Source organism: Homarus americanus, unplaced genomic scaffold, assembly GCF_018991925.1.
Source record: "Homarus americanus isolate GMGI-L3 unplaced genomic scaffold, GMGI_Hamer_2.0 scaffold29478, whole genome shotgun sequence".
In the NCBI taxonomy this organism is placed as follows: Eukaryota; Metazoa; Arthropoda; class Malacostraca; order Decapoda; family Nephropidae; genus Homarus; species Homarus americanus.
Genome location: NW_024747997.1, coordinates 1,442,416 through 1,458,815, shown reverse-complemented (window position 1 = coordinate 1,458,815; position 16,400 = coordinate 1,442,416). Strand labels below are relative to the sequence as shown.

General features: G+C 37.5%; 1 protein-coding gene across 3 annotated transcripts; it reads left to right on the top strand.

Moving 5' to 3' along the window:
- The first annotated feature begins 65 nt into the window (after window positions 1–65).
- LOC121879965 lies at window positions 66–12,010 on the top strand. Of its 3 annotated transcripts, none has more exons than XM_042386825.1 (6): window positions 66–135; window positions 1,606–1,785; window positions 3,430–4,128; window positions 5,807–5,992; window positions 6,698–6,817; window positions 7,356–12,010. In XM_042386825.1, the coding sequence occupies exons 2-6, from the start codon at window positions 1,783–1,785 to the stop codon at window positions 7,866–7,868; spliced, it is 1,521 nt and encodes a 506-aa protein (XP_042242759.1). In that variant the 5' UTR covers window positions 66–135; window positions 1,606–1,782; the 3' UTR covers window positions 7,869–12,010. The 3 variants fall into 3 exon arrangements, with proteins under 3 accessions (XP_042242759.1, XP_042242757.1, XP_042242758.1); XM_042386823.1 differs by having other exon boundaries at window positions 67–135; window positions 6,641–6,817; XM_042386824.1 differs by having other exon boundaries at window positions 97–139; window positions 6,641–6,817.
- Window positions 12,011–16,400: the final 4,390 nt, after the last annotated feature.

The following is a 16,400-nucleotide window of genomic DNA, read 5'->3' as shown; positions in this document are numbered from 1 at the left end:
AATAAATGTATATATATTTTATTATTACAAATTTTACTTATTAAAAGGTTTGTGTTGTGGTAGGAAGTAATAAGTTTGAGGTAAATAAAAGAGCCTTGGGACAACACCTCTCCTCAGTCCTCCTCCAGTGAAGACGTAGGTACATCATTAAGCTTCTTTATTCATTAATTAAATCCTTGTCTACATTATTTTACGGAGATGAATATTTAGAGACCAATAGTTTCATAGTTCTGAGAATGTATATGTACGAGTTGTTAAGAGATATAGTGTTTTACTGGGTACCCTTTGTCTAGGTACAATGACCTGAAGCACTGATGATAGTCTTTGGTGTTTAAGAGTTATATATTTAATTTATGAACACTTCCCCTGATAGTAAGGTATTGTAAGAAGGTTCCTAATCAGTCTTTGTTCAGATAGTTGTTATATGACACGAGTAGAAGAGTACAGTATGGCAAGCCTGTGTACCAACTAGACCTAGGAAACAAGGTTGGTTTTGACAACTTTAAGCAGTTAACCTAAATATACAATAAAATGGTAAATTTGCATAAGCTCACCAAACTGTTAGAAAGTCAACAATATATTGTTCTAGTGTATTTGTGTTTACATCGAATATGACCTTCATTTATGGTCCGAAAAAAAAATAATGGTTAAGCGAATAAAAAATACACCAAAAAATACTAGAGAAACAAAAGCCAAACCTAACCTAACCTAACTGACTCGCCATATGATGGAATCACCTATTTCTTACCTTATTGGCCTGGCTCTTGTTCGTCGTTGGGTCTTACACAGCGTCACTTATGTTGGTCTTTGTGATATTTACATTCAGTCTTGCACTTAACACACTTTACTGAGGTTGGAAGAACACCATGCGATCAAAAATATGCTATAGTTTCTTCCCAAAAACTTGCAATCAGCTCCATATAATTTAAGTGACACCCATCGCAGACTTCTATGGTCGGAAATGAATTTGAATTTCGAAATATGAGACCCAAAATAAAAATCGAATTTGATTGGGCCAAAAATACCGCAAATTAATTTTAATTGGTTGCAAAAAAAAAAAAGCTTTTGATTGGCCGCGTGACGTGTACAGGAATGCAAGCGAGTGATGATTTATGAAGGAGACACGCAGTGTGGGAAGTGAGGTAGGCGATAATGGCGGAAGATTAATGGAAGAAAATAGAGAAAATTTTGGATATGCTATCTCCATTATTATACATTTGCGACGGTAATGTAATACCGTAGATGAAAATTATTTTACAATTAGACGTCTTATTCAAATATGTTAATAGATTAGTGGTAGGAATGTGGGGTGTGAAAATGCAATAATACCAATAAAATTTGCTTTTATAATTACTGAAGTATATAATATTAGCACTACTATAGTTTACTTTTTAAGTGGACCTGTATTAATTAACAGGTACGGTATAGTACTTTATTTGTAAATGCAACAAATTAAGGAGAATTCAAATTTCACTTGTCTGTTGCAAAACATTTACAGCATCAGAATTATGAGCTATCAACCTTGATGATAAAACAATACTGTCCATCTCTGTATTATTTCTCAAGATTGTAATACATGTATCTGATTTAGTCTTTATTCAACAGTGTTGGTGGTATCATCACTTGTGGCTGACGTCTGAGCCTGTACCGTATAATACCTGTGCCTCCATATAGCAGCTGTGCTAGTTATTATCTGTGGCTCAGCTCCTGTAGTGTGATGTACAACCACAGCGGGAGTGCCAGTGTTCATTCCCACTTCGTCCAGCACCACAAGTTACAGTCATGGTAATCAAATAAAGAATATGTCTGAAATAGGCTTAAGATTCTCTGCTCTACAATTTCAGCATTTTATTTTTCCTTTTAAAGACTAGTTTATGTTTTTGGTTTTATATTCAGTGTAAGGCTGATGGTGTAGGCTGTACTGAAGGACTCAAGTGTTAATGTCAACACCTCACTGTACTCAACTATAGTGCTTACAGTATATCCAATAAGCAACATGGCCTTTTGATAATGTTAACATTTTATTTTATTAACCTTATTTATTTGTTTAATTTCATAGTTTAATAAGAGATCATGGAGGAACTATTACACTGTACCATTTTTATTTGTTTTATACATTGTCTCATTAAATCTCTATGATGAGTTGTCTTAGTAATATTAACACTTTGGTTATTAATATTTGATCCTTAATAATTCCCCTAAAGAATGACCTTTACTGCTCTACTGTAGGGCCTCAGTAAGCTACCTTGATGTTACCAGCACACTCAACACTCCGGGCCAGAGCCTACTGCTGTGATATGGGGGGATGTATTATTCTTATACAATTACTGTAGTGTACATGATGTAGCATAAAGTAATCTCTGGAGATATATTTAACATTTGTATAATGCAGTAAAAACACTAACAACATGTTGGGTAATTATTATAAGTTTTAGCCAGAAAAATGATCTGAAACATTTAGTGACTTTTCATTTGTTGCAAAAATAAATTAAATTCATATACAGTACAGTACAGTATTTGTCATCTGCAAAAAAAAAAAAAACATTGATGTTTCTAATATTTGCTGCTAAATTTGTCCAAATTCTACCCTATAATGTTAGGTGACTTATGTTTACTTTTGGTGGTAATAACTGACACACCGGTACATACACAGTGAGTCCTTGTTTATTTCTAGGAATATTGGTGGGTGATTTGATTACCTTTAACAAAAACCCATCAGATATTGTCATCATAAGATATTGGTGTATGATGGTGGTGCATTGGTCCACTCTGTCATCTTAGTTGTCGTGTTTTCTTACCTTGGCTTTCACAGTTTTCCTTAATATAAGATGTTGCAATGGTCTTTATATTTCAGTGTCATGGTGGCATTCCTTTATGCTTGCACAAATCTTTTATTTTGATAAAGGGAGAGTTTTTTGTTTTTTTCACATTGTATTAAGAATGTACAGTACAGTCAGGGTCAAAACTTTGCTCCCTCCCAAAGTGAAGCAGTATTGACCTCAAATGAAATAAAACAACACAACTGCACCAGATGACAGTCAGGGTATGTAAGTTTGGAGACCCATTCCTGTGATTCAGTTTCATCCCAAGGAGTGAATTTTTGTCAGTGACTGTTCTACAACACTGCCTTAATGTTAGCAGTATTTATACTTCCACTGCTTCAGTATGGAAAGTTGATGGAACTTCACTTGATGGAGTTTTTTGTTTTGCTGCTAATATTTTCAAAGATTATTCTGGGAAGTTTTGTGATAAATCCAAAAAATCACTCATGAAGTCTCTCCTTGAACATGAACAAATTCAGTGTGAATGTTGAAACATGCAAAGCATTCTGGGTAGGAGGGAAGGATACCCACTATGCTAAACAAGGGCAGTGGTGATTATAACAAGTGTTAGTGGTGTAGCTGCCTCTAATGTTATACTGCCCCACAGGATGAAGATAACCCCCTGGAATGTAAGGTGTGCTTCACCGAATATGATGATGAGTTACGTCGACCTCGTAATCTTCCGTGTGGCCACACCTTTTGCACTCATTGTATAACTGATACACTTGGAAATGGCAGCCTCACCTGCCCTAACTGCCGCAAGGAACATTATGCCACTTTTGCAACCGAGTTTCCAATCAGCTATTTGGCTGAAGCACTTATCAAATCACTCAGGGCTGTTCGCATCTCATCAACAACATCAAAAAGACCAAGGCGAGACAGTCCCAAAGGAATCAGCAAGAAACTTGAGTCACTGAGAAGTGAACAAGAGAGCACTGTCCGTGTATGGATCACTAACTGCCAACAGTCAAGATCTCAAATGAATAAATATGAGGAACATCTTCTCAAGTGGAAAGAAGACCATCGTGGTCTCATAGAACTGCTTGACAAAGTTGCTCAGCAGAACAGGGAAGCATTACAGAGCTTGGAGGAGGAGCACTGCAGTTTGGTAGACATGCGTAGAGCTGGAATAGATGAGGAGAGACGGCTGGAAGCCTTATTGGAGTGCCTGACACAAGCCAACTCTGCCCAGGAGGTTGATACTGCCATTGATGATGCTGATGTCTGTGGCACTGGAGCACAAGACTGGAACTATGCCATACAGAAGTGCTTCCCCAGTGTCAAAGCTGTACATACTTCTGCATTGGTAAGCTTAAGAATAATTCCTTTCCCTGTTTGAATTTAGAGGATACAATACAAAACATGTAAGTTTTCTGCATGACTATAATGATTGTGATGTGTGCTGAACTTCAAGACAGATTGGCATTATTCTGTATTATCGTCTCCAAACTACTAATAGTGCAACTCTATAAAGTCAAATATTAAATACCCAGTAGCAGAGTCCAGAGCAGTTATATAAATACAAACTTTTAGTTTTGTTCTCACAAAATAAATTATATACAGTACTGTACTGTATTTATTATGTACACTTACGGAGATCATCATTTATCATTAGTATTCTTCTGCATGTTAATTAACCAGTTATGCATAAAGAAAATTAACAGATATGAACATTGAGAAGTCAGAAGCAGCAATTATTACAGTAAGTATGCAGTGTGGGCAGCTAGGGAGCAAGACAAGACAAGACACAGAGGTCAGATATAAGAATTAATGCAGGATGCAGATTGACCAGACAGTTGAATATGGGGGATCCTCTGCCCCTATATCGAGATTGGGCAGCAGTGAAACAAGGAAAGAAATTGAAGTCAGTATGTAGCTATCTTGAAGAGTAGTATGCCTCGAAAAGCCTGGAAAAAGAAAATAGTGTTGTTACTTGAAAAAGCCCGGCAGACCTTTGAAAACTAACAAGAATTTTGAAAAGCCTGGAAGTCGGTCCTGGTACATGATGGCTGTGGTGAGTGTTCTAGTGCTGTATTGTATTGGCATGGAAAAAATGTATATTGTACTTATCTTATGTAAACAAAATCATCCTCAATACAGTGTCTTAATTTTAATTGAAAATACTGTACTGCATTTGTTTGGATCAGCCAGCCACAAAAACACACCAATCAATATCTAAATAAACCTTTCCTGACCTTTGGGAGTTATTTCATGATCAATACTGTACTTAAGGTACAAACTTGACAATGCACAAAATTCTGTAACAGCCTACCACAGATAAATTAAATATCACATTGCTTTGTGAAGTGAGATAAGATTTATGAACAAAATTTGCAAAAACACGAACAAAACAAAACATATTTATCGTTAATTAAAGAGGTCCTGAGACTGAAACCTGAACCTGGAAAAGGCTGAGTATTTGAGTGGCATAAGTCGTGTGAATCTTGTTGGAGAGGAAGAGGGACAGAGTTAGTGACTGTGAGGATCTAACCAGCAAGAGCAAACAAAGCAATTGGCAGCTGTTATATGGTGATGTACAGTGTGTGTGTCACAGTGTATATGACCAGTCTGGGGGGGGGGGGCAGACTATGAGTTAACAACAATTATTATTTTAGCTGAGCTTGTCAGTTGAGTGTGATGTTTCATAAATGATTTAGATGTATAGTCTCAAAGAACATCAACTATGTTCACCCGGTAAATTATTTATGACTTAAGATGTATTATAATATTATATCCATCTCCTGATTAGGACTAACACAGTAGTAATGATTGGCCACATTTTTCCTAATTAATATCATTTTAGTGCAGTTTGTTAGTTAGGTTAATATGCCTTATTTTATCTAACATAACTTTATACAGTAAACTATATCTGGTAAGTCATATTCTTGGCTGTGTTGGAATAAAGTTTATGGTACTGTGGCTTCAATGTCCTCCTGGCAGTGTGCGTACATCCATTATTTTAATGTTGGTGTCTACTGTAACAGGTGCGAGAATCTACCAAGAAGGGGCTGGAGGTGATAAACAGAAAGTCTGGAGGCGCTGTGGCTACCCCGGTCATTATAGACTCTGGGAAGACCATTCAAGACAAGGTAGACCTGATTATAGGTCATTCTTCACTGACCGAGAACACACCACAGGCAATCAGACCCAAAGAAAAGTTTGATGTCAATGTAAGTTGGAGAATTATAGTGAACCAGTAAAGTCATTAATGTACTGTAATTTAGTGACTATACTGGTACAGGTCAGTAGTGAATAGTGTCCCTCTGATGATTAGTTTGATATTGGCCAACATCCATCAGTAAAGTACAGTACAGTACTACATTTGTGCCCCATCTTCTCCAAGTCACCTTCTCTCAGGAGGATTGGATTTCCATCTTGTGCACTGGACTAGACCTTACACTTTCAATAATATAATGAGCACACACACACACACACACATATATTTGTGGATGATAAAACAGTCTTTCAGTGAACCAGTACTGCATCCTGTCAAGTTGCTCAATGTTAAGAATCAGACAAGTAGCATCTGCTTAGCCATCTTATATTATAGTAGAAAAATTAATATAAAATAATGAACTGTATGTATAAAATATTATTATAAGGGGCTGTCTTCTGAAGGCATCGTATCACCACAAAAATCAGTGTGTTTATGAGTGAACAATGATTGTATATTGCATCTGTAAAATGTCCATATACAGATGGAAACAAAAATCATGTTAAATTTCTGTTGATCCAGTACAATATATAACTCACCATTTAGTCATGAGCCTGATATGATTTATGCTGGTACAGTAATTATCAAAATGTATTTTTGCCAGGTTGACTTTCTGCTTAACTTTCCTGGTTCCCTGAAAAACTCATTGCTGTTAGGCCAGATGTTTGCTGTGGTGGAGGATGAACCAGTATACTCAGCTAAGATCTCACTGCAAGGAGACAAAATATGCCTCCACTACCTACAGGATAAGCCTGTACCTCCTGAAGCTAAAACTGTAAAGGTTAGTAGAGCCTCAACACTATACTGTATGTGTTGGTATATCCCAGTTTTTGCTGAAGTATGTGTGTCATGATCCAAGCTGTGTATAAAGTGGTACAAGAGTCAAGAGAGTATGTCAGCTAATTTAATTTACATCCTCTTGCTTCTCTTACTGACAGTTTTAGACCCTCTCAGTCTTTTTGAGTGAATACCAAGCTTCTGCCTCTAGTGGTGATGACATATTTCCCATTCATTGTGTATAAATGATTCATAACAGCCAGGTTAAGGTCATGTTATCCCCAGACGATAAAAGACTCCATAATGCTAGTGAGAAAACAGTGACAGTGTACAGTAGTAGACACTAATGCTTACAGTGTGTCAATTTCTCTCTCTGAACGTCCTAAAAGTGACATGTTGTTCATCACGTCATGTGTTGTACAGAGCGAGTGTATTTCCCACAGTGCAGGGAAGTGGTAAGCATCACTGGGAGTAAGGGTAATGTGATGTTTACATTCCTATATTGGTGAGGAATACTAACAAAATTGATATATATCCTACAGCACAGTCAGTTGATGAGTGTGGTTGACCCCAACTCTACATTGGTGTTTCTGGACTTGGCTTGGGAAGGTTCATCTGGAGGTCGAATCTACATACGATTGTCCCAAACAAACACTAATAATTGGGCCCAACAGTTCCTGGCTCTTTGTACAGCTCAGCAGGGCCCTACCTATGCTAACACCCACTTTCTTGGGACATTTAGACATGTCCAAGAGGAGGGTGTGCTAGCAGGAGACTATGAGCATAACAATGGTAATGGAGGAGCTGCACTACAGAAGGGCCTGGCATCATCACAGTGCACAGGAACATGGACTGAGGGGACAGTATCAGGGAGGAAGGAAGATGATGCAACCGCAGCACAGTTCTACATCATCACAAGAGTCAACTCGGCAAGAGTAGGTCAGGCTGTCATTGGTCAGGTGGAGAGTGGCCTAGGGGTGGTGAGGTCAGCAGTCAGCCTCAGTGATGTCAGGAAAGTGACCGTCGTGGACTGTGGCGTTGTCCTGCATCTCTGACTGCATTACCTGTCACTCACACCAGTCTCTAACTTGTTATTCTTATTGCTCACTAATATGAGTTTTTATTCTTGCCTGTGTTCTAATGACAATCATTCTTATTACAGTACCACTCTAGTATCACACTTTCCTTTCCTTTCATATCTTCTATCTCACTGATAATGGTTGTCATTCTTTTTTCTTCTGATACAACAGTTGTGACTTGATTCCTCGTCTGCACAGATGTTGTTACTTGTACAGTAAAGAACAAAAGTCCTGTTGCCTCTTCTGCTGCTCCATGAACCCCAAGATTCACTCTTTAATTTGAACCATTTATGGACAGAATAATGCATCAGTAACTTCTGTTTCGGGTTCATGAGTCTGAATCTCAGGGTTGGTGAACCGGTAGAAGAAGCGACAGGACTTTTGTTCCTGACTGTACACTATTAACTGTTTATATTATTCTTCCTCACAGGTGTTGTCATTCTTCCATTCTACTGTATATGATATCTTGTCATTTTTTACTGTCATCATCATAGGTGTGGTCACTCTTACTTCAACTCTCAAACTGACATCACTGTCCTGATTTTCCCTCTCAGCACCTATTTTCACATGACACTCACCAGCACCATAATCATTGTCATTAAAACAATCACTATAATGCATTGTTCATTCCAGGATGTTTCCTTGTGCCATCAGGAAGTATCACAAGTTGCTCATTCATATCACATACAGTATATCGCTGTTTTGGTACATAATTTTAATGAACAGAAATATTTTGTATTATGACAAATGAATGCATCCAGATCATTTGGAATTATTTTATATTAAATATCATAAAATTATCCACATTACTGTTTCGTATCGAGTATAAAATTTAATTTCATTGGTCACTGGAGTTATTAGCCACTGCTCATGAGGAAAGGCAGAGTCTCAAATGTAAATAAGAGCAAAATACTTTAACTCTGCTTCATTTCTTCTCAAATGCCAAAGTTTTCTGAGGTGATAATAACAGTTTACAGTATACTGGAATAATTATTGTGATAACACAAGACAAAATCACCTTGTCTTTGTTCAACAAAAGAATGTTTTAAAAGAACTATCTTAAATGTTCATTTTGTTGATATTCAGGACAGTAGCCATAAGAATTTGATGTACAGCTGAACACCATATATCATGAGAGTACAGTGATGTTCCTGTTCAACATTTTGTTGTAGGAAATCATGTTATGTGAAAACTAAAGCTAAAGACACTGTACTGTACTGTACTGTAGATAAACCTTAGAAATATGTTGGTGATACAGACCACAATTTACAAAGACAGGTAAGTAAATTCAGCTTATAATTACTCTGGAGTGATTGATGGTGGTGGTCAGTACAGCATGGCCATTGGTGGGTGGCAGGATTTTTTTTTATGTAATTTCTTTGCTGAAACTTTCTAGTTTATTGCTGTGTGTAGGAACACCAGAAGGGTTCATAGGGCACTTGGGAGCCATTATAATACGGTACACTTAGAATTAGTACACAATTAACACAAACACAGCATGGAAATTATGACACACAGAACAGGTTGCAGGGACAGTCTTAGCATAGCAAGAGAAGCATGGCAACTGACACTCACAGACATGTTTAAAAATTAACTGACTCATCAAAGATGGCTGGCTTAAGACTTGTGATCTGCACCGCGCTGACCAAGTATTATTAGCTCCTAGTAGCTGGGTAATCTCTGACTACCTCAGGGAGATGTGATGCTCTGCCTTGACAGTTAAGAGGGCACTTAGAAGTCCTATATATAATACCCAGTTCCCACTCTGTAAAAGTGGGTTGGTGATAAGAAGGACATCCACCTGTAAAACTTGCTTCACCTATGCCTGATGGCTACAGAGACACCATGCCATCAGGTAATTACAGCTAACCCATTCAAAGCATGGAAAATGGTCGTAAAATAATGATGGCGACTGATCATGCTAACCTGACCACATTACATGGGGATTTTTGCCATGTAATGTAAAATTTAGTTACAATTTATGAGGCATTTTATAGTGATAATTAATTCATCATGTGAGACCTCATTATAAGAGCTTATCACACTATAACTGTATACTGTATGCCATTTGAGTAGAAACCAAATTTATTTAATAAGAATGCCACTCGGGCCCGTAGAAAGTGATATAATATTGGTGCAACGAGCACTGAAGAGGAACTGTTATACCTTAAATATGATGTGACTAAAAAGGTCACTGATATACTGTATGCTTTATGGTATGATTCCCGATGTCTACTACTGTATGAGGCTCTAAGTTCGAGACTTAAGTACCTGTATTATACCCTCATACTGTATAAACTATACAGTCAGGTTTAACATTTTATAACTTATTCATGAAAAGAAAAAATATACAGGTACTCCTGTAAAAATACTGGACTTATAAAGTTCATAACAAAGAACAGACCAACTGCCTGAGTGGTGAAATGATAAAACAAAAAATAAAGTCTAATCGAAACATGTACGGCATTTGCCTCCATTTGTGGTTGTTTAGCACCATTAGGCTCTGTTGCTTCATGGTACAGTAGACCAGAGGAAGGTTTTCACTCTCCTCAGTGGTGCACTGAACCACTGCTCACATTTGTGGCTGGCGTAACCAACAATAGTCTTAGCAAAATAGGTATCACTGTGCCTTAGGCAGCTTTAAAAGGACTCTAACGTTGTCTTTTAAAGTGAATGATTTTTCATCTCTAAAAAGACCTTTGTAGAATTTGCATTTGACATATTAGTAGTTGACCATCAAGGTGTCCAGTATTAGAACCACCCCAGTCACTTAGCTACTCTGTGTATGGCAGAGACAATGTAGCCTCTCTGTAAATACAGTAACTGTATTTGTTTGGTGAATCATGGTAGTCACCCTGTGTGGTGCCAATCTGACATTGGCAAAATATTGCTCTCTTTCTCCCTGGAGTGACAGCCTCTCTGTAGAAGCTGCAAAATGCATCATCCTTGAGGGGTGACTCAAGAGTAGCCATCTCCTGGCCTTCCACTACAGTACATCCTCATGCTACATAGTTCTACAGTACTGAAGTTATTGGTATACAAGAGAAATGTCTGCCTCAACAAAATGTAAGCTGATACCCCCAGATTCATGATCTCATCTCTGGGTCTGTAGTGGAAATTAACAACTTATCCCATAGATCATCTAGTATGACATAGTTATTAATTATACTTTTTGGGGAATGTATATTTACAGTCCATCTTGTGGGATAGAGAACTGTTATTTCAAGTTTTCTATGGAGCTAATGCATTCTTCAGGGATAGGAATACCCCTTCTCCCTTAGGACTTCTCTTGATGGGGGTAACTAATGATCATGTTGTGTCATAACATTACATATCATATTCTCGTTTTCACATCACTGTAGGCACTGAGCTACTGACAAGCCCTGTGAGTACATCAGGGCAGGATTGCCAGGTCAGTGAACAGCTTCTTATGAAAAATCACCAGAAATATAACTCTCCAGAAAATTTACATTCTGGATAATTTTTTGTTGGTAGCTGTTTTTTATCAGAGGTACAATTATAATACAAATTTATTTTACAGTCCTCATAACTTAAAAAAGAAATCCACATGTTACACAACTCTATACAAAATTTTATAAAATAATTAAGTGACCAACTATTGTATTGGTGTGGCAGGAACTTCATGCGACATATTTGTCACACTCATACATTTTGTGGCTCGGCATCATTTACTTAACTGGTATAGAGCACAGTTGATGCCAACCAGTCACTTGAGATGGTTAACACTATAACAAGAGAAGTAGCAGGGAAGAGAAAGCTGTACAGTACATTGCATTTGTAGGCTTAGAGAAGGCATTTAACAGAGTACCACGTGGAGTAGCAGTACAGCGGGCAATCGTGGAGTGTTTGTTGTGAGTGGCTATGGCATTATATAAGGACTTAAGAACCTATGTGAGAATAAATGGTGAAGTATTTGAGGTGAAATTATGGGGCATCAGAGGTCTGTCTCAAGCCTCCTTCTGTTTATCTTGGTGTTAGAAGCAATACATTCTTATGATATTTTAGGACTGGTTGCTCTTGAAGTTGTTGTACTTAGTGCTGATAGCAGAGAGTATTGAAGTGGCAGTGGAAGGATGGAATAGTCCAAGGGTATGAGAGTAAATGTGGCAAAAACTAAAGCATTGATTAGTGGCGTGGTTGGAAAGTGGAAAATGGCCAAGTGCTATCTGTAAGAAAGGTGTTGGCAGCAACTCAATAATGTACAGTGAGTTTGGAAGGTGGGCACACAAGAAGTGTGATGGTGTAAATGGCAGCCTGCAGAATGTTGCCGACTTCAAGAGTGCTGTATGTGCAAGTAATCCTGTGACTTTAGCAAGGCTGGAAGAGCTTGACATAGGAGATACAGGCAGTCCCCCAACTTACGACGGGGTTTGGGACCCAAATCCAGGTCGTAAGTTGAAAATGCGAAAATAATACATAGAAAATCTAACATGGGTGTCTCTTTTTCTTCTCAGCACCACAAAAATCTTACTTTTAAGCTTGCCAGCCATTTTAAAGGAAATTACAAACAAAAAATTTTCAGTACACAGCGCAATCAATAACGTTGGGACTCGAAAATACGTAATTTGAAAAAATTTTGGTACGACTGAGGCGGTCGTATGTCCGGGTGGTCGTAAGTCGAGGAGTACCTGTATACCATAATGCTTAAATGTATTGATGAGTTTTGCTACCTGGGTAACATGACCAGTGCTGGAGGTGGTGTCAAAACTGGCACAGTTGCAAAAGTCAAAAGAAAAGTTGTATGTTGAAGGCATAAGAAATGTGTTATATGACAGTGAAACATGGACAGTTAAAGAGGTTGACATATATAGACTTGAGAGCTGAAATAAGAATGGTGAGATGGATGTGTAATGTGTTATTGAGAGATTAAGTTTAGTATTGAGAGGTAGGTAATGGCAAGTTTTGTATAGAGGTGGGCTGAGATGGTTCAGGCATGTGGGGAGAGTAGAGGAGACCAACTGGGTCAAGAGGTGTATGAGTCTGTGCAGCCAAGAGCTGCCATCAGGTAATAACAGCTAACTCATCCATGCATTAAAAATGGCAGTAAAATAATGATGAGGTAGTGAGGGCAGAACAAACAACCAGTTAGCAACAAGATACTGTATGATCTTTGTAAGGTGTTGGGTCTGCTGTACTTGGTAGATGCTGAAGTAAGGTACAGTACTTCACTTACAGTAATCTACTACGTATATTTATTATCAGGGTATTTGGTTGCTTATGTTTTCTAACAGTTAGGATTTTGTGCTTAAATAATATTAATAATGTTACACAATGGATGAGAATAATAAACAAGAAGGTAAAACTGTAGTAAGTTTTACAGAAGTTTGTCATTACCTTGATCTATGATGATGCAACAAATGGAGAGGTTCCCAGTCAAGTAATGACACACAGACATCTCTGACTTACAGTCCCACTACACATTATCTGTCCACCAATCAATATAATGACCTCATACAGCCTACTGTTCTCTACTGAGCTAACATGACTTAACCTGGGAGAGAGAGTCCAGCCAATCTGTGGTCAGATCTCAAACAAATTGCACTAGTACTTATTCTGGTGTTTTGGACTTCTAATATAACCTCAAAACACAAGAATAAAAACCCAGTTGGTGGAACTCTGTCATTTTTAACAATATTCATAAGGTATGTGAAGGCTAAGAATGTATCATGCCTGTCTATATCCAAACAAAATAATACAGTAGTGAGTTGGAAAAGCCCTACCGGTATGTAGCTTCACTTTGTGTGTTGTATGTATGATAAAACTTATGTCTGGAACTACGTATATGCTTCTTTTGGATGATATACAACACATGTAGAATTTGAGTTCATTGAAAGAGTAGTGTACAGCCAAGAGGTACAGTATTACCATTATTTTGTGATGTGCAAAATATGACCTGGAGCAACCTTGTATTCTACTTATGAATATTGCAAAAAAGTTACCAAGTTCCACCAATTGGATTATGATGGAGTTTTAGTTTGGTAGTGTTGGGATGTTGTCGCAACTAACAACAAAATAATTATGGTACTATTGTAATTTGTTTGAGGTTGACTATTTAGTTGTAGAGAGATATATTAACCTTTAGTAGTAGTGGTAGTGATTGCTTTAATTATAGTTTATGTGATTAACTGGGTTGACTGACATTGTAACACTTGTGGCAATCCCATGTCAAAATTACATTAATGGCCGAGTTGTAGGGAATTTACAAGCTTGACTTGTGTTTACCCCATTCCTCAACCATGAAGCATGCCACACTAAATGCCAGGACATTTAGTATGAGTTTGTGTATCTCAGTAAAATTTATACATTTTTTACTAAATGCACAAGATTTTACCATGTGCAGTTCAACTCGGAATTGTGCGTCAGGTTCTGTGGGTCCCCAAATGCCTACAATAGTTTATACTTACCACATTATATTTTATGATCTACAGGTTGTTGCAAGTGATTCAATAGAAGAATAGTGTACCATTAAACTCCCTCTCTGTTGCAGTTAACAGAGGTCAAATAGTTTAATGGCACATTACACCATCCATATGGACAAGACCTGATAATGAAGTTTCTACAAGTAGCAATTCTCACACACTTGAAACTTGTACCTGATCTTCTGTTTCCACAAACCAGTGGTTGGCTCAAAGCCGAGTGAGAATTCAGGGTCACTGAACCAAAAGGATTGACTCTGGTTCACTCTCTTGCACCAAAGCCATAAGAAGAGCTTCATACATCTCCCAAATTGTTACCTGTCTAGAAATCCAGCTAACAACGTGGTGCTTCTCCTTGTTGACTTTTATTTTGGAAGGACAAGTGTAAAGAATACATTCTTCTTTATTATTGGTATTCTTTGGTCTGAAATTATGACTTGTTTAATTTCATATAGACCACAAATGACAGAATTACTACCAGTGCATATTAACCCCTTCACTACAGGGACACCACTTTTAATTTTTAATTTGGCCAACACAAGGTTTATTTTATATAGCACAGAGGTGACCCATTACACAACTTAGGTCAGGCTAAACTAGATGCCAGTTGTATATTTCACAGGTTTGTGTGTTAACAAGAAAACACAGATATTGTACTACAATCAATTCTGTACAAAGGGTCCATCCCTTACGAACAACTATACTGTACTGTATACAACAAGTGCCGACTATTAATAGGAAAGTGATTGACCTGGAGACTGAGCAAGGTTGTAAATCGGCAGAAACTGAAGAGGTAGGAAATTACCTTTCTTTTGTGGTTAAACATGTACAGAGGACTTCAAGAAACACATATAATAAACAACAGTCAATCATTTTAACTCAATGACTCTGAATCCTTTTGGGCTGTAAGGACAACTATTGGTTCAAGAAATCCTATGAGCTGCAACCAAATGGGCGAGATTTACTTCTTGTAGCAAATTATCTCATTGTCTGGCCTCTTGTTGCTAGGTATTGTAACCAGCCATTGACCTATATGTCCTTTTTAAATGGCACAGAAGGGCCTTTGGTGGTAGTGTTCGCCCGGTTCACTCACTACTTCTCGTCGACCATAAAATTAATTATCATACATCAATCATTAATTTTTATTTTTCAGAACGATGTCTTGGTCTTATAATAAAACTTTTTTTCAGAAATATGACTTTGTTTCAGTTTCTAAGGTTTTACAATAATTTTACTTTTAATAATACTTTTACCTGTAAGTGTTGCTTTTGTGTAGCTTAAGGAAGGAATAAAAAAAAAAAATTCTACACGTTTAATTTTTTCCAAACTGAATGTGGGTTACGCTCGTCTTATATCTATTACCAATACCAAGGCTTCTTCCTCTTCACTATGGCCAGATGTCCGTATCTGGTATAAAAAAATGGAGGTAGCCATTGACATAAAGTCTGGTTGTACAGCAGTAATGTATAGTAAACCCGCACCTTTCTGTGTGGTCATACAGGAATCGTGTAATTGCAAAATCATTTGATCATGTTTCCATTGGCTACTCTTAAGGGAATATAAGTGCTAAGGATCAGGGACCAGAAATCATCCATTAAATTGCAGTCTTTACCTCCCTACACACCCTTTTACAACCATTCTCTAGCATCAATTGTGATAATAGAAAAAAAAACTTTACTAGCTGATAATTCAACCATTACGTACTAATGTTTTTTGTAACAAAGGCTGATGAATGCATACAGCACAGTATTACCAGCTAATAGATCAACCAGAGTCTTTCCATGGTCAAGGCGGGTAAATGCATACAGTATGGCATCTCACAACCACACACTCCCTGATGCTTTCTGCACTTTAGTCACTTTTATATGAATGTTAAAATAAAAGACTAAGTAAAGCAAAATGTTAAGCATGCACATAAAACTATTTGTAAGTTGTGTTCTAAGTACAGTACAGTAATGGTTATTTATGTAATGGGTGAAGTATCTGGTCTCCATGAGTTCTTCTTTGACACAAGATTACAGTGTGACTTAACCAAGGGGATGTTGGTGGAAGCTTCTACACTTTAAACAAA

Bases quoted from the DNA above. Each gene is read 5' to 3' on its own strand.
- LOC121879965 (XM_042386823.1), top strand. The intron at 4,129-5,806 runs GTAAGCTTAAGA...CTACTGTAACAG, and splicing joins CTGTACATACTTCTGCATTG to GTGCGAGAATCTACCAAGAA. The intron at 6,818-7,355 runs GTTAGTAGAGCC...TATATCCTACAG, and splicing joins CTGAAGCTAAAACTGTAAAG to CACAGTCAGTTGATGAGTGT.